At 38.5% G+C, this 22,552-nt stretch overlaps 1 protein-coding gene across 3 annotated transcripts in view; it reads left to right on the plus strand.

Annotated features, from left to right (window-relative positions):
- Nucleotides 1–22,552, plus strand: part of CUL3 (cullin 3) — a 102,360-nt gene that overhangs the window by 42,186 nt on the left and 37,622 nt on the right. For 2 of the 3 annotated variants that reach the window (XM_073359926.2, XM_073359927.1), the window contains exons 4-8: nucleotides 11,525–11,685; nucleotides 13,025–13,139; nucleotides 15,545–15,773; nucleotides 18,620–18,765; nucleotides 22,120–22,296. In XM_073359926.2, the coding sequence (XP_073216027.1) occupies nucleotides 11,525–11,685; nucleotides 13,025–13,139; nucleotides 15,545–15,773; nucleotides 18,620–18,765; nucleotides 22,120–22,296 (828 nt within the window). Of the gene's footprint in view, nucleotides 1–11,524; nucleotides 11,686–12,986; nucleotides 13,140–15,544; nucleotides 15,774–18,619; nucleotides 18,766–22,119; nucleotides 22,297–22,552 lie in introns of those variants that run through there. The other variant, XM_073359928.1, reaches the window with a different exon arrangement.

Raw genomic sequence — 22,552 nt, forward strand, 5'->3', positions numbered from 1 at the left:
CTGTAATCTAACAGGGAAAGAACCACAGTACTACATCCTCTAAGCCAGAGCCCAAGTATGCAGATAAAAGAAGGAAATAAACATTTCATTTTAACTATAAAGTAACACGAATTTTAGACATATTTATTAATGTAAATCTATGGGTCTAAATACAATAAGTAGATGGATATACAGATAAATTGGAACAGAAGTGGCCAAAAGGATTCTGTTTTGAGATAAACTCTGAGATAAATTCGGCAAGGCTAGTAACTAGACAGGAAAGCAAAAAGGATTAGTCTACATCTATTAAGTGTAACTCAAAATAAACAATAAGACCAATATCTTGAGAAAATATAGAGATGTATTGAGTTGTGTGCCATCTGTATATAAGAACCAGTTAATGCAGCTTTTGATATAAAGGAATGTAGAACTTAAATAAATCCTGTGAAACACTTAGTAGTAAGGCATAAGAAGTTGGATTAATACCCCAGTTTACCAAAAGTCAGGTGCTCAGAAAGGTGGTTAAGCAAGAAAGTGTTCTGCGCCTTGGTTACCAAATTTAGACTGAGATGATTGCTTGTGCTGCAGCATGTCAAGAGTGCCAGTGGATCCAATAAAATAAAGATGGAGGATCATAGTTTGTTGGAATTAGCTAGAACAAAGTCTTAATTGGTCAATACACTACTAAAAGGTAAACAACTTTGTGCTGTGGGACTCTGTTCGGAAGTGCTACACTCCACGAGTCTCCAAGTTATGGTGAGCTGAAATATTAAGACTGTATAGAAACCCTGCTCCCTTATTGGTTTTATATTATAAAATTTGAGTGAAATTTAGTGTTTGTAAAGGTGCAGTACTAACAGTCCTGGAGGCTGAAGTCCTTTACCTACAGAACTTGTGTAGTCCCAGGAAGATCCAGTTTCCTGATACAGACTTGTCAGTATACCTTAATTGCGGTGTGAAGGAACCACCAGGGAAAAATATAGTGGTTCAGTCTTCATGCAGAGTAAGTATTCCTCTGTGTGCGCCAATCAGGATACCAGTGAGTGCCATTTATGATTGAGTTTGAGTGTGCACTTATCCTCTAACCCAGTGGTTCTCCCAACTTTCAAATTGTATGATGTTTCTTAAAGTAGGGATTCCCTTGTAGGCTCTTTTTGTGGCAACTAGAGTATTTGGTTACGTGAAAAGCAATAGATAAGAGGCAAGATGAATGAGGCTGGTTTAATATGATGGATGTGGCTTTATTTCCTCCTAACACCTCATATGTATATATACTTCCCCCCCCCTCTTCCTAGTTGTAGTATTTTAAGTTTAATATGGACACTTTCTGGTTGAGCCCATTATGTCAAACCTTCAAGGTCACTTGTGTGTGTGTGCACGCCTCTTATTTTGGTGTTATCAACAGAGTGTGGTATTGGTTTAATTTGCATGTGACAGTCATGAATTACTCTGCAGTTACAAGTCCTAGCTATGCAGGGATCTCTGCCTTAAGATTGATGAATACACTATTGAAACTTTCCAGGTTGTTGGGAGGCAGTCTTTTGTTATCAATGTCACATGTTTTACTGTTGTGCTGGAAGCCATTGTGTGGATCATGTTGTATTAATCCATAATATTTGGTTGTAATCACTAACATAAATTTGGACATAATCACCTCCATTTAAAAATTGCTCCTATATGTTCCTACTCTCAGGATTAACACACCTCATGCATGAACTTGTAGTCTTCTCTAGTGTATGTCTACACAGCAGTCGGGAGGTACAATTACAACTTGTGCAGGCATACCCATGCTAGTTTTGATTTATGTATCTGGGGTCCCAGGCGGGATTGTATCTGGATGGCTAGCTGAGCCTGTGCTGCTGCAACTACAGTTATTTTTAGCAAGCTAGCTCAATCAAAGCTAGCGCAGGTATGCCCATACACGCTGTCTCAATAACAGTGTAGCTATATCCCAAGGGGAAAAAAAAGCATTGTCTGCTGGGGCCATTCACTCCTCTTCCTTCTCCCAGGGCTTGATGGATAAAAATGGTAGTGGGCCCACCAGCCTTTCAGTGTTTTGACTTTTGAAAGTACAGTGAAGGGAGAGGCTAGGGGTCAGCCAGGGTCTGCATAGGGGAGGCTCTCCAGCTCCCTAACTATTCTTCCCCCTGTCCTTCCAAAAACCCCAGTTCCATGCTGCTTCTGTCCACACCCAACAAACCTCCAGGTTCATTCCCAGGCTCCTTCCCTTTTCCTTAGCTCCTCCATTACCCCTGACTCCCCGAAGCCTTTGCACTGCTTCAAAGGGGTCATGAAATACATTTCTTTATTGTAGTTTAAATGAATTACTCAATGTTCTATATTAATATGCCTACTAAAGAAGCTGTCAACAACAAAAAAATTCTTGAATCTTTTGTTTTTTGTCTGGTTTTCTTACAGACACACTTGCTGACAAGTATTTTGAAATAAATCGCCAAAGTAATTCAAACTGGTGTGATTATACTGTGTTATTTTGACAAATAAAATATGCAGAATTTTGCAGAATTAAAAAATATTGTGAGCAGAATTTATTTTTTTATTATAATTTTTTTTGAGGGGAGTACAGAATTCCTCCAGGAATAAATACAAATGATAACTAGGTACATGTTCAGTCTTCTTTTTCTTCTCCATCTGAACTTGGTAGGGCTGCCTCAGATTCCTATATATGAGTGAGGCTGGGCTTGGGCTGGGCTATTTATTTAGTGTATATATATTATTATTACTGGGGGCATTCTGCACTAAAAAATGTGCGCCAAAAATTAAAAATTCTGTGCACAATATTTTTAAATTCTGCAAATTTTATTTGTCAATATAACACTGCATAATTATGCCAGTTTCAATTATTTTGGTCATTTATTTCAAAATACCTGCCTGTAACAGTTCAAACCTGCACAAAAATTCCCCCAGGAATAGAGAGTTAAAGAAACCCCTATGACAACACAGTTCCTGTTTCTCTGCCTCCTTTAGCCCTCCCTCCCCCAAGACCAGCCAGGGTGCCAGACACCTTAGCCCCTCCCCCCAGAGCCCAGCTGCAGGGCCCCCCTCAGCCAGTACACCCAAATCTCCCCCTGCCCCCCAGAGCCCAGCTGTGGGGCCCCCTAGCCCAGATACCTTCACCCCCAGAGCCCAGCCATGCCCCGCCCCCCAACCCAGACATCCATCTCCCTCCCCCTCCAGAGCCCAGGGATCCAGAGGGAGAAACAGTCTGATGCTCAGTCCCAGGTTTGCATGGATTTTCCTGTGTGCGGCTCTCTCCTTCCTTCAGGGCATTCTGGGAACTGAAGCTGCCAGGAACCCTTTTGCTGCTTCCTCCCCCCAGCAGTGTCTTCTGTGTGCGAACTGGGCTCTGCTGGTTTCAGTAGCCCCTAGTGGTGGCTAGCAGCACTGGAGCCCATTTCTGTCGGGGAAAGGAAATTCTGCCTGCACAACATTAAGTTCTGAAAAATTCTGCATTGCGCAGTGGTACAGAATTCCCCCAGAAGTAATATATGAGACATTGTGTAGTGCCAAAGAAGTAAAGTTGACCATCTGTGTTTAAATCCACTTACTAACCTTGGTTAGAAGTAACCAATACTAGGTTACTTTGTGGAAACCTTCAGTGCAGTATTTGGCAGCTCTTAATACTCCAGAATAGTCAACTGTTCTCTTGAGGCTTCCATTTGATTAATTAGCTGCCTCTTTCAGCAGGCTTTTTTTTCCCTTACACCAAAGTGAGAACCTAATAGAGAAAAATGAATTACATAAAAAGAAATGTTATCAGAAGAAAATAGCTTTGCCTACAGCAGCAGAAATACTGAAACTTGAACTACATATTTGTCATTTTATTTCACTGAATTATAAACTTTTACAATGATAGACTTTAAGAAACTATTGAACAAAAACAATACATGTTTCTTATCTATTAACATGTTGTGTAAAGAATTGGTCTAATAAAACTTTCAGAAGTCATAGAGCTTTATTTAAAGCCTGTTTCTAAGTAGACTTACCATTTCAGATAGTCTTCTGTTATTAAAAGGCCAGTCTATACCTTTCATTTTAAAATTTCATTTTACCTCCTCTATCATTTTTTTCCAGATAGCCCTATCTGATAGGAAACCAGCATGTTGGGCAGGGTGCTTTCTTTCCTATGGATTTGGAAGGCTTGCTATAGATGGAAGGGCTCTGCCATGGGAAATGAGTGTTATGATCCAACAGAAGGCTTAAGTGTTGGCTTAAAAATTTAGCACTCCCGTATCTTTGCAGTTTTACACTTCTTCTGTTTGTTTCATTTGAATGGACCCTTGATACAACGTATGCTATTGGTTTAAAATAGGACGGGGAGGAAGGTATGTCTGAGTTTTAATCACAGTTGTACGACTTGATCAAGTAACCAGTAGCATCTCCCAGTGATGTTGAGACTTAATTGCTTAGCTCTTTAAAGATACGTAAAGTACTGCGTAATGCTAGGTATTATTATTTGCTCTTATTTTATCCTCTAAAATGAGTCGGAACCAAAAGTAGTAAATATGACTGGCATCTATCATTACACTGTGGTGCTCATTATGTCGAAACTACTTATACACGTCCCCACATATAAGCACAGGTAAAGTCATAAACAATATCTAAATGTAGCCAAATTTTTGTACCTTGTTTATCTGCAGATACTGTCAGCAGCGATACTTTTGTACATTCTAGAAAGAAAAGGAGAATGTTTTGTACATTCTAAATGAGGGACATCCCCTAGACCATGTCCTCAGGCTCAATCTACTTATTTACCCACTTGTTGGATAATTAGTAAACATTTCAAGATAGCCAAAGTACCCATTGTTGCATTCTTATTGCTGATGCTTCAGTGAATGCATTGCACTTATTAATATCCATTTTATGTGTGTTAGTTTTCATCCATCACACATGTATAGTTCACCAGTACCTAACAATGTGGGTCCCAAGTTCAGCTGCTTCCACTTGGCGTTTCTGATGTTTATGAACTCTTGGTTTTGAAGTGTAGGTTCATTATTTGCAGAATTCAGATTCCCATGGTTTATCAGCAGAAATGCGTTTGAACTGCTAGTGAATTAATATCAAGGCATAAACTTAACATATGATAAATTCCTTTGGTTTAAAATGTCCCTTTGAATGGTCAGATGGACAGGGCTACAAACTGAGAATCCTTACTATCTGAGAAAACCAGGTATGCACAATACCATGCCACCAGTCTGCTTTCAAGCCTTAGGTCTACCCACATTTTTCAAACCATATTAGCACCTTAAAAATATATATATATTTTTTTAAAAGTGCGTTTTTATTCGAGTGTGCGTTGGTGTGGATCCCATTGTAGGTGCTCTTGGGCTCCATGAGTGCAAGATCAGTGCCAGGTGTTTGCCCTGTGCCTCAAAGAGCATAACAGCTGTGATTCTCCCTCATTTTCCCACTTAGTGCCCACAGCAGTGAAATGGAACCTGGTAAGCGTCCAACTTGTTAATTAATAGCTATTAAAATTAATGGAGAGCTAAATCTCTGAAAACTCTTCAAAAATCTTCAAAACTCCTCTAATCTACAGATATGCACCTAATATACATGCAACCTGGCTGAACTGAATGCCAATAAACAGTCCTTCTTTTATAGCCTCCTCCCCAGTACAGGACTCCTCAGCATGGTGGATTTACCCACAAAGAACAGTTCATTCTTGCTTGGATGGTGCTAAAAACATTTGAAAACCATATGTACATAGCTTTGTTACAGAATGACTTACAAAAAGTCTACCTAGTTTACTGCACTGTTTAATTGTTTTGTAATGGGTTGAATCTATTAGAATCTTTCTACCAAGTAAGTTTAACACCTTCCTAGAGTTGTTTTAATGTGAGCTGAAAGCTAAATACATAGGGCCAAAAGTAGCTGGGTCCATCAGTCTCTTATATGTTAATCACCTAAATGAAGAAAATAAACAAGGATGCCAACTATATGGTGATGGTTTTTATCAAATGTACACAGTTCCACTAAAAACTGGAGCGAAGATACCAATTTATTTCATAAAAGCCATTAAAATAGCACTGGCTGTTGGTAATTGTTTTACTACAAATTTGTTTCTTAAATGTGCCTATGGAGATTATAGATCATTTATTATATTGTAGATATTATAGATCATATTATATTGTAACTACTTGAGCTGCCCTTGGAGGATGGCTTTATTTATAAATACTTGTACTTAACTGCATAGGTCACATCTTTCTGAAACACTGTATCCAAAGCAATGATGATCAGGAAAAGGTGGAATTAACTAATGTGCAGGTTTGTTTTTTGCAAACTGCAGAAATAATTTGTAATACAAAAACCTAAAATAAAATATGAAAGTTTCAAACTTACACACAAGTTGAAAAAAGGAAGTTATATGTGTGTAATGTTGATAAGCTAATATTGCACCTTTCTTTCCTCTTTTTTGTTTAATTTTACTTCTTTAATGTTAAAGTACCATTTTCAGTTAGGTTAATAATGTGTATATACATATAGTTTTATGCATTTTTATACTAATAATCATACCTGGGCCAAGATGTTTGTTGTAGTGAGTCACATTTATGGTTTCAGTTGCCTGATATTGTTGTTCTGATATTGAAAACCTTCTGTAAATTATAGGACTTTGCTAGTTTTGAGTTACAGCTTCTTTAAAGCAGAAGTGCATTATGTTGTTGTTTTTTCTTTAGTTCTGTCTTCCTTGAATGTTTCCTGGCATCAATCTGAGTTTCATGTAGGTCCATTACATAATAGTGCATGGTTCTGTGACCTGTAATTGTGTTTTAAAGGCAGTATTAGCTCACTTGACATATTTGAGTTTCATAATTGAATTTGAGTTGTTTAGCTATACCATATGTTGTTACATATGTAAACAAGCTCTACTTCTTTTGATTTACACATAGTCTACGACAGCCAGTGCCAAATTGCATATAACCAAAGATTCTCTGTAAACCTGAATGGACAGGCAGATTTAAGGATATTAAGGATAGCTTGTGACATGAAGCTACAACCGAGCCCTAGATTGGGTGGTGTGGAATGTACTGCCTTAGTGGAGCTCTAGCAAGTAGAGCATAATGCTATCCAGGACTTTCTAGGAATGCATATTCTGTGCTACCTTTAAAGCACGTTCTGTGTGTATTACTTCCATGCTGACTGGGGCACAGAACAAGAGCCCATGGCCCTCCACATTTCCTTGGCTTAGGTCCGCACTGATGGATAGGCCTGTGAGTTCTGCCCTCTGAATACAGGGGACTCCCATTGTGCATGGCTCATATGTGTGGGGGCAGGGAGAAGAGGCTCGTTTATTTTTTATCATGGTAGCACGGAGGAAGCTCGGTCCAGGATGGGTGTGTGCCTACACTGCATTTAAAAACCCCTTGGCAGCAAGTCTCAAGGGCTTGTCTTCACTACAGACTAAATCAGTGCTGCTGCGATCAATGCAGCAGGCATCGATTTTTAGTGGGTCCGTGGATGCGATAAGTTGATGGGAGAGTGTCTCCTGTCGACTGAGCGCAAAGTAGATGCCGCTGTATGTTACGTCCACTTAAATTAACTTAAATCGACTTGCATGGTTAGTATGGACACGGCCTCAGAGCCACGGTCTACAGACACAAGCTTGCATGGCTCATGCTACAGCACAAAAAAAGCTATGTAGATGTTCGGGCTCAGGCTGGAGCTTGGGACCTGAAACCTGGTGAGGGAGGTGGGTTTTAGAGCCCGTTTTGCAGCCCAACCCCAAACATTTTTACAACTGTTTCTAGTGTCATAGCAGAGTCAGAGTCTGTAGAGCCAGGCTCTGATACTGGCTGCCTTGGGTTTTAAAATGCAGTGTAGACGTGCTCATTGTGCTAGGCACTATACAAAAAAGGTGACTGAAGACAGTTCCTGCCCCAGAGAACTCATCTTTACTTTTTTCAGAGTAACAGCCGTGTTAGTCTGTATTCGCAAAAAGAAAAGGAGTACTTGTGGCACCTTAGAGACTAACCAATTTATTTGAGCATAAGCTTTCGTGAGCTACAGCTCACTTTGTATACCCATGGAGAGACTGGGAAAGTAGTTGATTTTAGAATAGGTAACTTGTTTTAGGTTGCGTCCATAATCACTTCAGCAACATTCTAGCTTGTGAATCATTGCCAACCCCTGGCTCCTGGGAGTTTCTGTTATCCTTTCAAGCACTTGCTGCTGCTGCTTTTCCTGGGATGTAAATGCTGCTCCCTGGTCTACAACTTTTGTGTACTAAACCTAGGCCACATGGGCTTTAGTCCCACAGTTGTTTCTAGTTTTTGAAAGCATCAAATAAAAAAAATAAAAGTAACTTGTCCCCAGTGGAAAGCATATCTGCAGCTTCAGGAGCAACAGTAGTGCTGTTCTAACTCTGTAGCATCACAGATTCACTGGAGTGTGAGGTGCTATTGTTGTAATAGCATCATTAATACTATTGGTATTAATACTGATACCATGGATACTATACAGATCAGTCACTTTCCTGGTTTTAATCTCGTCAATTGATACCATAGTATTTAAACTCTGTTCATAAATTTTCTTTGGAGCTAGTATGCCCTTTTTTTCCTCAAAGTTGCCTAGAATATTAAGTTATTTTTAATTGCCTCAACTTTGTTGATTTTTTTTTTTTTACAAAAGTACACTTTTTGTCTTGGTTTTATTCAAGAATCACAAGACAAGGACTATAATGTTCTTGCGTGCAAGCCTATAAACAAGGCAGTGAAATAAATAACAATGTCTCAAGGTATCAGGAAAGTCTGGTTAATGGTGATATCCTCTAGCGACCATCTTCATTATGTGACATGAGGAGGGTGAATTTGTTAGGCCAGTTAGTAACAGTCATTGCTTTGAGGCCAAATTGTTAAATGATTCATATAAGTGCCACAGAGTGTATGTTTCTCACCTGTTCACGTTTTACTGTTTCATTTCTCTTTGTATAGTATCTGTTGGAGCAGTGGTTCCCAAACTTGTTCCGCCGCTAGTGCAGGGAAGGCCCATGGCGGGCCATGCCGGTTTGTTTACCTGCCGCATCTGCAGGTTTGGCTGATCGGGGCTCCCAGGGGCTGCAGTTTGCTGCTCCAGGCCATTGGGAGCCGCTGGAAGTAGTGGCCAGTATGTCCCTTGGCCCGCGCTGCTTCCAGCAGCTCCCATTGGCCTGGAGCCGCGAACTGCGGCCACTGGGAGCCGCAATCAGCCGAACCTTCGGACACGGCAGGTAAACAAACCGGTGCGGCTTAACGGAATATCAATTAAGTGTTTATATCTCCAATTCAAATACTGACCTTTTTCCTACAGTGAATTTATATGCACTCTGACATGCATAGCTATAAAAATCTCCATAATTTTTTATATTGTACAAGCTGGTAGGAATGAACTAGCACATTTTGAAACTAATGTGTATTAAAATTAATGAATATCCTGAGACCTTAAAAATGTTGGTGTAGGAATGTTTTCAGTAAGTAGCAGATTTGCTATTTGGAGTTATGGAGCATGCTCTTAAAAATAAGGGCAAACATTTTATCATCTCACAACAGTACTAGTACAAACCACAAGAACTTCCTCCTCTTGATGGTGTCTTAGTAATGTCACATGCATGGTTTCATTCAGCACTATACTGTTAAATGCCAGATAACAATTGTAGCCCCTACCTGATTTATTCACCTCATCCTGTTTACTTTTGGAGAGAGGAATAGAGATAAGAGAGACATACAAATGAATGGGGAAGGAAAGTTTATCAGGCACTCTCTTATTTACCATTTCTCCTAATACAAATGTTAGAACACTCAACAAAAAGTGGGATCGCTGATTTTCTTTTGGTCTGTGTGTATGAGAGTAGGAGACACTATCCAGTAATGGGCAGGTGGGCTCTAGAGGAATGGTCTTTAGGCCATATGTAATAGGTGGATACTGTTTTATGAGGATTTGTGGCCCATATTTGAAATGTATATTAAATAGTGTTGGATATATGAGTTTCTTGGCCAATGCTTCAGGTTGAGGCTAAGCAGAGAGATGGAGGTGGAATAAGTTTGTTTGTGATGATCTTAAAGAAAAATGTCGGTCTTTTAACAATTGTGTGCAGTGTTGTTGTAGCCATGTTGGGCTCAGGATATGAGAGAAACAAGGTAGGGGATGTGATATCTTTTATTAGACCATCTTCTGTTGGTGGAAGGGACAAGCTTTTGAGCTTCCAGGGCTCTTTTGTAGGTCGCTCACTAGCAGCCCTTGTCCTCAAAGGAAATCTTCACAGCATCTTCAAAAGTTGATTTATTCGTGGGCATGCAACGGAGGACTTCTGAGAACTCAGCCAGAGTGAGAGGCAGCTCTAGCTGGTCCCGGTTGCCCACGCTGACCGTCAGGAGTCCATCCCAGAGCACTCTGCAAGCGTTGGGATCGGTCGGATCTGGGAAGAAAAGTCTCGTGTAGAAGGCCCTGGCCCTCCCACACATCTCCTCTGGATCTCTGAGGGAGGGTGCCGTCCTCTTCCAGAAGGCAGGTGATGTGCTTCTTAGCCCCCTTATTTTTCTCCAGGGCATAGAAGAAGTGGGAGCCACAGTCCATCTCCCGAAGGAAGTGGATGTGGAATCGAGCAAAGGCACTCCGGGCCCGATGGAAACTTAAATGCATAATTCTGTTGGGGCACTAAAAATTGTGGTCTCAACAGAGATGCTGGTTTTATGACTCATTACAGCAATTTGTAACTACCAACCTTCCGTTGTCCTCTGCCTGTAGAGGTGTTAATTGCCCACTTCATCTTACCTGGTTTGTTGCAACATGTGTTAAGTTAACTCCTCATGCTTAACAAACTGTCTGACCTTATATTTAGATGTGACGCTCTGGTTATGTTTTCCAGATCTGAAGATGAACTCTGTGAAGCTCCAAAGCTTGTCTCTTCCACCAGCAGCAGTTGGTCCAATAAAAGATATTACCTCACCCACCTTGTCTCTTCCTTAAAAAGCAATTTGAAAATTTCATTTCCAGCAGTGTCGTGAATCAATAGATATTTGTTATAGAATTAAAGTTTAAAATAAGGGTATTTTTGATTGGGAACTAAGGTTCAGATTTGGAATGTGCGAATTTTTGCAGTACTAAGCTTTTTTTTCACTTAGGGGAAACATAATTAAATTGGTTTGTTCCCTTTAAAAATAAAAAAGGTGGTGGGGGGAGCTACTTCAGATTATACAGGGGCATTTCCACATAGTATGGCGACTTTCTCCTATGAACAGCTGAACAGCATAAAGGATACAGATTTGTCTTTGACATGTTTTTCTTCATATAATGTCGCCACTAACAATGTCAGCATTGTGTTGATTAGTCTAGCCTTTTTTTAATCTGTGTAAATAAAGACTTGGAAAGCTAAATACTGAGTTTATAAAGGGTAGCAGTCTGGGTATGGGAGCGTGAGGGGGGGGAATGTAATTCAATTATTCCGCTGTTTCCCTGCAGTTTAAACCATGAACAATCTCTTGAACGCATTTTGAATTATACAGGTGTGTGGAATATAAACTTATATTTACATTTATGTATTTTTTCCTTATAGGACCGTGTATATGTACAACAAAATAATGTGGAGAATGTCTACAATTTGGGATTAATAATTTTTCGAGATCAAGTTGTACGTTATGGCTGTATAAGAGATCACCTACGACAGACTCTGTTGGATATGATCGCAAGAGAGCGGAAAGGAGAAGTTGTAGATAGGTATGATGGCTCTGACTGATTACTGTTCTATTTAATCTTTAATCATAGAGTGGTAAGTAGTATTTACAAGATAAAATATGTATAGCTTGCTTGCTCGCTTTGCAAACCACCAGTTAGTCTGTAATTCTGATCACAGGTATGTTGGAGAGTTGTTCTTTAAAAGACAAAAAAAAGATTTTTGAACACTTGTCTCCTGTAAATGTTGAATGCATATGTCTGGATAACTTAAAGTGTACTAAGAAAACTGTTAAATAAATATTTAGTTTATCTACAAAGGTTTCATATTTACTCCCTGCTTTTATTTTTTGTTTTTGTTTCAAGTCTTTCCCATTACTTTGCTTTCCAGGTTGCTCTAAAGTTTGCGGTTAAGGCAATTCCTTGTGCATTCCTTCTCCTTGTTTCCTCTTTTGCTTGGACACTCCTTGTTTAACCTTTTTGGGGTGGGGGAAGGTTTATTTTTTCTCTCCATTTTACTTTTCTAGAGTTTTAATGTGCCTTTCTCTGTTAATTTGTTCCTTTCTAAATACATTTCTTATTCTGTTTTACAATTTCATCAGATGCTGATTGCCATGCCTCATGCTACATCTGAAGTAACTTGCAATTTGCAAGTTTTTTGTGCCTCTCCAACTTCACAGCAGCTGTTGGGTGTGGAGGCATGTAAACTGCATGCTGCTTTAGTTGCAGTAGTGTCATTGGGATTGCCCAACAGGCATTTTATTAAGAGAATAATATTGTCTGTCAGCAGCTGTATATTGTCCCCTAGTGCCACACACTGGGATTTTTCCCAGCCTGACTAATCCTTTGCACTCTTACATTATCTTTATTGACATGTACTTAACCATGTTTCGACTTGCTGACTATCTTTTTTGTCAGTAATAAAAAATACTGTATACTTTCACTGGACTAGACCAGTGCTACAACTTTAATTGTGGGATTGTTCTGGGTGAAATAAATTGCTCAGTTCACTCCACGTTGGTAGTTTTCAACTTAGCTTCATTTAAAGCAAAAATCCTGTTGGTTGTCCATTGTACTGTGGAATTTACTGTCAATATAAACTGAAATGGATTTCAAAACTGTTTACTGCTCTTGTCAGACTAGTTCCTTTGAAAGATGTTTTTTTTATATAATTTAATTAAATAGAAAATGTAAGACCGTTATATTTTAAAATTGCTTATAGTGGATTTGATTCCCCCCCTCTCCCACCAAATTAGCGGTTTGGGACATTAATGAGAGAAACCATCTTAGCAGCGTTCTGTACCATTTTATTAACTTTTATTCTTCTTTTTGCTCTATCTTCAAAGCATGTCTGAATTTCTAAATTGTTAACATCTTTTGGCAGAGGCGCAATAAGAAATGCTTGCCAGATGTTAATGATTCTAGGTCTTGAAGGAAGATCAGTCTATGAAGAAGACTTTGAGGCTCCATTTTTGGAGATGTCTGCAGAATTCTTTCAGGTACGGCAATGTTGCCACTTAAATTTGTATTTTAATTATATATGGAATAGAGCTAGTACATTTATAATTATGGATATGATTTTATCATGGTAAAGTTAAACAAAATTCACGCAACAGTTATGGGGGAAAATGTATAAAAATCAAGATATGGTCACGGCGAGGCCGAAGCCAGAACCCCGCCGCCTGGGGCTGACAGCTGGAGCCCCACTGCCCGGTGCTGAAGCCGAAGAATTCACAGAGATCTGCTAAAGTTATGGCGTCCGTGACCAAATCATATCCTTATTTATAATTTCCTGAATAGTGTGACAATTGATAAGAATCAAAGCACAGCATTCGATAATTGTAACTTGATAAATAGGGAGGGTGTCTGTGTTTTTGTGTCTGACTATATAACAAAAATTTCCAGTTAACCTTAAATTAGGGTCCTTTATAATGTCAGTAGAAAAGGGAAATTATTTGGGAAACTGCCTTATGAGAGTGATTAAGCGTATTGCAGAATTTTTAATTTCACAGGCTCTAATTGCATAAAATAAAGGAAGAATAATGAAATCTTCGTAAATAGCCTTTTGAGGGTGGACCTGAATAATGGATTAAGAAAGTTTAACAAATTTCATAGCTAAAAATTGAGTTGGGGGAAAAATGCCACTTGTTAAAAATGGTTGCGATTCAGTCCTGCCCTCATTCATGGGGATGAGTTCCTGTATCCTGCAAAATTATTTGAAATCAGCAAGCATGTGCAGCATGATTTTAAAAAAATTACACAGCAGTATGTACCTGTGTGTGATTAGTATTTAGGTGTCCAAAATAATCCAGAAAAATTCCCATACCTGAATTTCCCTAATCTGAGGGAACTAAAATGAGTTGCTAACAAATGTCAGAATCAAAAATGTTACTTCATTTGTGAACTGCAGCATGGTGTACATGTGCTGACTTTTTAAAAAGTCAGATTACCAAAAATAATTCTGGAAAGAAGACTGGAGAGCCTTAGTTCAATATTAGGTAATTTCTTAAAGAAAAATTATCAATGCAGGATTTATGATTTATCTATCTTAACTCTTTATTGAAAAAAAAAAAGAGAGAGGAGGGAAGAAAGTTAGAGATGGACAATTTTCAAAGGAGAGAAACTGTCCATCTCTAACTTGTAAGAATTATTTATTTGAAAGATTTGACAAACAATAGATTTAAAAAGTGAAGAATTTTCTTCCAAAAGGGTTTGGGTAAAATTTCTTACTCGAGGCTATTAAAGAAATTTCTCAAATGTGAAAGAGAAAGTTATGTCTTAATTTTAAAATCTTGTTGATACAGAAAGTGGGGGAGGAATAAATAGCTAATTCTCAGTGTGTCTGAGTTGAATAAGGCGTGCTTAAGTCAGTGGTTCTCAACCTATTTACTATTGTGATAAATATGCAGCTCTCTGTGTTATGTGGGCTGCATCCACATGAGATATATATATACTACCTATATGGCCCTGAGGATGTCGTCATGGGCCACAGCTGTGCGCTGATTGGGCCGTGGGTTAAGAACCAGTGGCTAGGGCTAGTGTTGTTCACTGTATTAACTATCTGGGAGTGAGAAAATCAGATAGCAAAATTTGCTGACAGCAATTTAGGTTAGTCAATTCCAAATAATTGAACTCCGAAAAAGACCTATATTAATAAAACTAAGCAATTTCAGCATCATAATGGCAGACAAAATTTACCATAGGTTCACATTGGAAGACTAAATTTGAAATAATCCAGTGGAACAATTTGATTTCAATTCTTGTTTTCCGTATGAGTTCTAAATACCTCAGAGTAACTGTGAACACTGATTGAAGATGTTTGTTTTATGTGCATTTGTGGTTATAGTGAATTAAAGATGTTGGGAGGTATAATAAGAGAAATAAAAGTATAATATTGACCAATAGGGATTCAAAACAATTTGATATGAAATTAGCTGGAATAATAAAGGCTGTGAATCCTCACATCTCAATTTATCACCAGCGGGCGTTAAAGAGAAATTTCTATCTTTCCTTTCTTTCCTCTTTTCCCCCATAGTATAGTACTATACAGCTCGGTACACTGTATTGGGGGTTTTATGCCTTTCTCTGGATCGTATGACCATGGCTACTATTGGAAATTTGGCATGGCAAATCCCGTGCCCAGAGAAACTGATGTTCTTATTGTGCTCACAGAGGCGTGAGCTTAACCCTGGGTATATGAGTAGGCCCTTTGAGCTCACATACTTCGAGTTAAGTACATTCATAAATCTTTGTAGGATCATGGGTATGGTGATTTCACATTTTTGTCATTTTTTTGTTTGGTATGGGCCTATTTATAAATGATGTGATTAATACAGAATAAATTTCATAGTACTTTCCCACTTCAAAAGTATCTCAGGTATTAATTTGTTTTTTTTAATCACAGATGGAAAGTCAGAAATTTTTAGCTGAAAATAGTGCTTCAGTATATATAAAGAAAGTAGAAGCTAGAATTAATGAAGAAATAGAACGGGTGATGCACTGCCTTGATAAATCAACAGAAGAGCCAATTGTGAAAGTTGTTGAAAGGGAACTTATATCCAAACACATGAAGACTATAGTGGAAATGGAGAACTCTGGGCTTGTTCATATGCTGAAAAATGGAAAGACAGAAGGTAAGACTAGATCACACTGGAAGCAAAAATGCCTGGAATGCTGCTGTGATTCTTGTGACACTTGTAACCTTGCTTTTAAGTCTCAGTATGGGTTCTCTTTACACCTTAATATTGATGTTCCTATGGAAGCTTAAAACCCCCACTAGTTCTATGTTAAATATATCTGGGAAAGTTGCTACAACTTTAAATGCATCTTAAGTAAATTAGGTCACAGTCACCTCAGGGCAGGGACTGTACCATCCATGTCATATATTTCTGCTTAATGCCAAACGTTCTGCTTCTCAGTGAAATATAAAAGAGTCATTGGCAAAAGAATGAATCGTATTATCCTGTCATATGTCTCCTACCTTCTGTGAACCACTGTAATGCCAACCTGCCACTCTTCCAATGCATTGTTCTCAAAATGCATCTTTCTGTGGAGTGTCAGAAAGGTTCCATGGATTAATTTTGGCCAACAGGCCATAGTTTGAGAACTGCTAGAGTAAGCCATTCACTTAACAGTAGACTTGCATGATGAATGCATTGACGGAAGAGACTAAAAACTGCATTGCAGAGAATTGTCTCAGTTCTGTTTAATAATAATAATAAAAAAAAGCACACAATTATTCTTCTCCTCAAGATAGCAATTTAAGAGGTGAACATGAGACATGGAGTGATTGGTTATAATTTCCTGCAGCAAGAGAGGCCTTGAGCCTCAGGACAGGAAAGAGGTGAGTGTAGTGTGAGTGGCTCTAGTAGTATTCAGTACATATTCACTCATCCTCAATCTTCAAAGTAGTAGTACATCCAGGAATTGATAGATTTCAAAAGGGTGTGAGGTAACTAAAACTCTTATGACTTCAGAATTGTAACTTAAAAGGAGAGACCGTAAAAGAAACATACAATGGAAACAGAACTTCAGTCATGTGGCTAAAGCACCATTTTAAGGTAGAAAAACTTGTAAGAATAAGGGGAGTGAAGAAAAAATGAGAAAAGGAGGAAATCAACAAAGTCAGTCAAATGCAGAGGCTCATATTAAGGAAGAATATTAGTCACACAAGCTCTGTATCGATTTCCTCATCTGTTTAAAAATATCTCCTTTTATCACTCAAAGGGGTTTTGAGTTTACATTACTGTAGGGCTTTTCAGAGGAGAAATGGCACAGAAGTGCTAAGTAATGTATCAGTATTTCTGTGCAATAAATTGTACAACAGTGTTCATATCAGAACAGGAAGGTAACTGAGCTGTCTCTTATGCAAATAGTTCCTTGTTCCCAAAGCAACTTTAGAAACACGAGGAAGTCAGATAGAAGGTAACACTAGTCAGTGACAGAGAACCAAGGTGTGAGTGGACAAAGGTATTAGCTGTGTGGAAAGAGAAAATGTTCATCTTCTTTAAAGAGGAGATGACAGGACTATATTTAACTGGATATTGGTGTATAAAGTAAAGTGACTCTGAGGTTTCCAGCTGGTGAGACGAGTGGTTGAATGGTCAGTGAAGGATTATATGGAAAGTTATCTTCAGCTTTGGAAGTATATCTAATCCGAGTTAACTAGGGATTCAAAACTGTATGAGAGAGAGCTCAAAGTAAGACTGGATAGAAGGGAAATATTTGTGGATGAAGTATTATGTTAGAAAATCATCTGCATAACAGTAGTGACTGAACTTAGAGGACTATGATGTCAAGAGTGTGTGGAGGGAGGAATCGGATACCAGATATCAAAAACATGACACCAACAGAGAGGAGGAGAAAGGAAGGTAAGGAGATATTGAAGGAGCAGTTGGTTGGTAAGGGGAGAGCCAACAGAAAGCTAAAGATGGAAGATTAATCAGCAGCATCAAAGGCAGCAGGCAAAGAAGAAAGGGATAGAGAATCCCCATTAATTTAATAGGAGGAGTTCCAGGGCTAGAGAATAGGAAGTCAAAGAAGTGCAAGTAGATGGCAGATACTAAGATTTTTTGAGGCTAACATGAGGAGGAAAAGGAGATGGTAGTGAGTGTAGTAGGAAGAGAGTGAGAGAGGCAAGTGGGATAAGCCAAGATTTTTTTCAAGATAAGAGCATGCTTGAATGCAGAAGATGCTAATAGTGGGAGAGCCTTTAAAGGTAAGTGGGGTGGATAGGAACAAAACAGGGAGCTGGTGATGGCAGAACAGGCACAAATTCAATGGGGTAGGCATGGGTTAGAGGCAAGTAGTAGAAAAGAACTCCGACACAGTTACAAAGGATGATGGTTCTAGAGGAAAGTGTGTGTGTGTGTTGGGGGGGGGGTGTTGAAGTATTATATAACTTAACCCCCCTCTCCCCTCCCCCTAATCCTCTGGAGCAAAGAAGGGCAGGAATAAAGGGACTCAACACAGGAATGGAGGCAAGAGCTGAAAATTGTTACTGCAAATAAGATTAAGTTTTTTACGTTATTGACAAACAGATATAAAATGATGAATTTGGGTCTGTTTTAGCTAAAAACTCATTTTTGCTTTGGGAATTTAACATTTTAGCAATTTTAAGTGAAAACTAGAAACTGTCATTTAACTAACCCCTTTCTATTTTAATTTTTTAAGTATTCTCTCATCCTTAAATAAGGTGTTTGATCTTTGGGATGGTGAATTTGAAGAGTACATTGCTGAACAAGATTTACAGCACATCCCCACTAATAAATGTCTCATTATCTAGAGAATTGTGATGCTGTATTTTTTGTTCTGTTAGCAGATGTTGGCTTTTTTTTTATTGGAGAGGCTGTTCTATGTGAATCTTCTGAGACAGAACTTGTCCTATTCATACCTATTTTGCATGTCTAATGAATGAGATGCATGCAGATATGGTACATGTTGGCTGTAGTGCACAATATTTCACTGTTTCTGTTTTCAGACCTTGCTTGCATGTACAAGTTATTTAGCCGTGTGCCGAATGGCCTGAAGACAATGTGTGAGTGTATGAGTTCGTACCTGAGGGAGCAAGGTAAAGCTCTAGTATCTGAAGAGGGAGAAGGAAAGAACCCAGTTGACTATATTCAGGTAGATAAAAGTTCTCATTGTTGTCTTTTCAATGTTTTTATTTGTCTCACAGGGTAGCAAAGATTTTTGAGCAATGCTTTGTTTGGGAGTTAAACCTCCAAACTGATGCACAAATGGTTAGGAATAAAACTATACCTTACAGTTTCAGGTTGTTACAAACCTGTCTGTGGTGAACTTTGGGAAATATTTTCAATTATTTTCATACCCATGGTGCTTGGAGAATAATACTTTGTATATTTGTTTTTATTTGCTTATTTTATTAAATGAAATATATTCAGGCTAATTAAAGAAATTCCTAGGAAATCTCTGCTTTTCTCCCAATAAGTGACAAGCACTAAAAGTTTCTAGGAGAATACTTCCTCTTGACCAGAAATCTGTACTTAGCAACTCCAGGTGTAATGATTAGGAGTTGTAGGCAAATGAACAACACACCACATGAATGGATGTACACTTTTTTAGGCCACAACTTTATTAATTTTAACACTGAGGAGAGGGAGAGTATGCACCCATGCCCTGCTCCCACATACTAGGAGTGTAGAGTTAAAGTTCCCACCATAAAACAGTACCTGGGGGTAGACCCCTTGTAGGCCTACTCCGAGGACTTGTGCCTGAATCCTCTTTGCCTTCCCCCACATGAATGGGGAAGAGATGACCAACGGGTGACCTTAGTACACAGACTTCAGATCTCCTTTTCTTGTATAGATGCAGAGTCCATCAGCTCAAGTCTCCTTTATCTCAGGAGCTAGCAGGCTTCCCCTTATCCTTGCTGGACACCGGCCATAAATTGCAACAACCTAAACAGTCTTACCTTTCCTAATATTAAACATTCATGTTCTATTTCGTACAACTCAACTGTGTCACTGTTGGTATGACTATATTGCAGTTGGGAAGTGTGATTGCAGCATGTGTAAGCTTATCTAAACTAAATCAAAGCTAGCTTGAGTAACAATAGCAGTGAAACTATGGCAGCAGAGGCAACTGCACAGGCTGGCCCCACCTATATGCTAGGGCAGCAGCTGCGTGAGTATTAAACCTCAGAATTACGATCACCTCAGGAATGGAAGTTGTCCATAACTCTGAAATGTTCATAACTCTGAACAAAACATTATGGTTATGTTCTTTCAAAAAGTTTACAACTGAACATTGACTTAATACAGCTTTGAAACTTTACTGTGCAGAAGAAAAATGCTGCTTTTAACCATCTTAATTTAAATAAAACAAGCAGCTTCCTTATCTTGTCAAGTCTTTTTTTAAACTTTATTTTTTTTAGTAGTTTACATTGAACACAATACTGTAATTGCCTTTTTTTTTTTTTTTTGGTTGGTCTCTGCGACTGTCCGGTTGTGTAATTCTGGTTCCAAATGAGGTGTGTGGTTGACCTGTCAGTTCATAATGCTGCCATGGCTTAATTGCTATTGTTACTCCACTTAGTTTTGATCTAGTTAGATGGAAGCTAGCTCAACTATGTCTATACGTGTTGCACTCACACCTCCCGATTGCAGCATAGACATGCCCTATGAAGATGTGAGGAAGGTGGAAAAACCCACCAGACCTCTGCCAGTTTGGTCCTGTGGGAAAAGTTCCTTCCTGGTCTCAAAACACGTGATTGGTCTGACTGAGCATCCTAAAAACACAACTCCTAAAGGAACATCCTAAAAATTCAGCTGAGACTAGGGGAAAGGTGGGCGGATAGGCAGGTGGGAAGAAGAGGTTTTGGGAAGTAATTATAAATATCTCCTAGCCAATGGGAAGGTGGCAGATCTGAATGGGGATGTGGACAGCCCCTCACTCTTGCCATGCATGCTCTTTCACTTCCACCCAAAATACTTCTTCCAGGCAGTGTTGCATGCCCTGTTGAGTTTGGGGGCAGAGGGAGGCAAGTAGAGGCTCTGAAATGCAGCTTTGTAACTTCTGTTTTACTTTAATACTCTACAGTTGTATGGGATGTTTGAAAGAGGGACCTGAATATTAGTAATAGTAATTTTTATCTTGTTTAGAGTTTTTGGTGGTAGTTTTTAATTGTGTATTATGAGTGAAGCTACTGTTGAATGCAACAACCTGCCGATGGGTGTCTTCTCAAAAAGCAGGACGTATCCTCTTTGTTAAGGAATGAGATACTCTCCCCCACCCCCTCCCCTTCCCCCCCCAGGTTCTAGAGGAAAGTGATGTGTAGCACCTGGTTTATCAAGGTCACACAAGCTGAGCCAGGAGCCTATTGTCATCCTTTCCACTCTGTCCTCTCTCTTCGTAGAGGAAAAAACCTTAGTTTTAAACCCATGCAAAGAAGTCTGGAAATGTTCTTATTAAAATTGATTTCTTTTCTAAGCACTCATTTTATCTTTTTAAGGAAAACCTGTAGTTGCGGCATTATTGATTTACTTCTTACCCCATGCTTTCTCTTAAGGTGAAAACTGTTGTTTCTTCCTTAAACTCTTAAATTTGTGGGTGTATGGGGGAGGATGGTCATTTGCAAATGTCTTGTACTGTATCTAAATGCAAACATTTAGTGTAATTTCCTAATTATCATCGCTATATTAAGAGTATGGTGTTTTATCTATCAACATGGAATCAAATGACCTTATTACTGATTACTAGTAAAAGAAGCCATTTGAGTATAAAAATATTGATATTAATTGTGGAATTAATTAGTTATGTGGCAGTGCTTAAGCAGCTTCTTTACCAGACTCAAAGACAAGAACCACTTCTCAAAGAATTAAGAAGAAAATGCCTTTGATGATGAGATGAGTTTTAAAACTCTAAGAATAATTTTAAGTTAAAAAGCATAACAAAACTTCTATTTTAAAAAGCTGAAAGACTTTAATTTAGAAAATAGGAGTTTTCAGACTACTTTGAAACAGAATTTCAAGTGTTAAAACCTGATGGAACTCTAAAGGGATATCTCAGAAAATGAACTGAATAAAGAGAGTTAAGACTGATTTTAATGATATGCTGAGAATTTCTTGCTACAAAAACAAAAGCAATATGACCATAAAGTTGAAGATTTGCAACCCAGTTACGTATGCATTAGCAGATAGCATCTTCAGCTCATGAACATGCAACCAAAACCATCCCACAAAGATGTTGAGCCAATAAAAGTGTTACAACAGTTCATATTTGTATTCTGCCATGCCCCTGAAAGTGGTGCTGACCATAAATTTGAATTACAGCAACTAGAAACATAATTTTAAATCGAAGTAAAGATTCTGAATAATACTGCAAAATATGTAGGTAAATGCTAAATTAGCAGAATCTCTGTTTAACTATGGTCTTCTGAAATGCAATATTGCAGTGTAGTTTTCTTACTAGCCATATTATATCTGTAAAAATAAAATGTTATGCTCTGTTTTTCTTAAGGGTTTACTGGATTTGAAGAGTAGGTTTGATCGGTTTCTTCAAGAATCTTTCAATAATGACCGGCTCTTCAAACAAACTATTGCGGGTGACTTTGAGTATTTCCTCAACCTCAACTCTAGGTCTCCAGAGTACCTCTCATTATTTATTGATGATAAGCTGAAAAAAGGAGTCAAGGGAGTAAGTACAAGTTCAGTTATGAGACTATACGGAATCTATGGAAAACAGTAGCAGGTTAAACTAAGCTAGTTGTCTTTTTATACTTTTATAAAGCATTATGTGACTGTGTGTAAAACTTCTTAAAAATGCACTGTTATATAGTGTGTTCGTGTGTGTAATGCTTTAGGTATGTAAAAAAAAGTTGCCTGTCACAAAAGCCTTATAAGCTAAACAGTTAACATACAGACAAAGGATGAGGGGGAAGAAATTAGACTCA

The sequence above is a fragment of the Lepidochelys kempii genome, chromosome 9 (genome assembly GCF_965140285.1).
Source record: "Lepidochelys kempii isolate rLepKem1 chromosome 9, rLepKem1.hap1, whole genome shotgun sequence".
Taxonomy (NCBI): Eukaryota; Metazoa; Chordata; order Testudines; family Cheloniidae; genus Lepidochelys; species Lepidochelys kempii.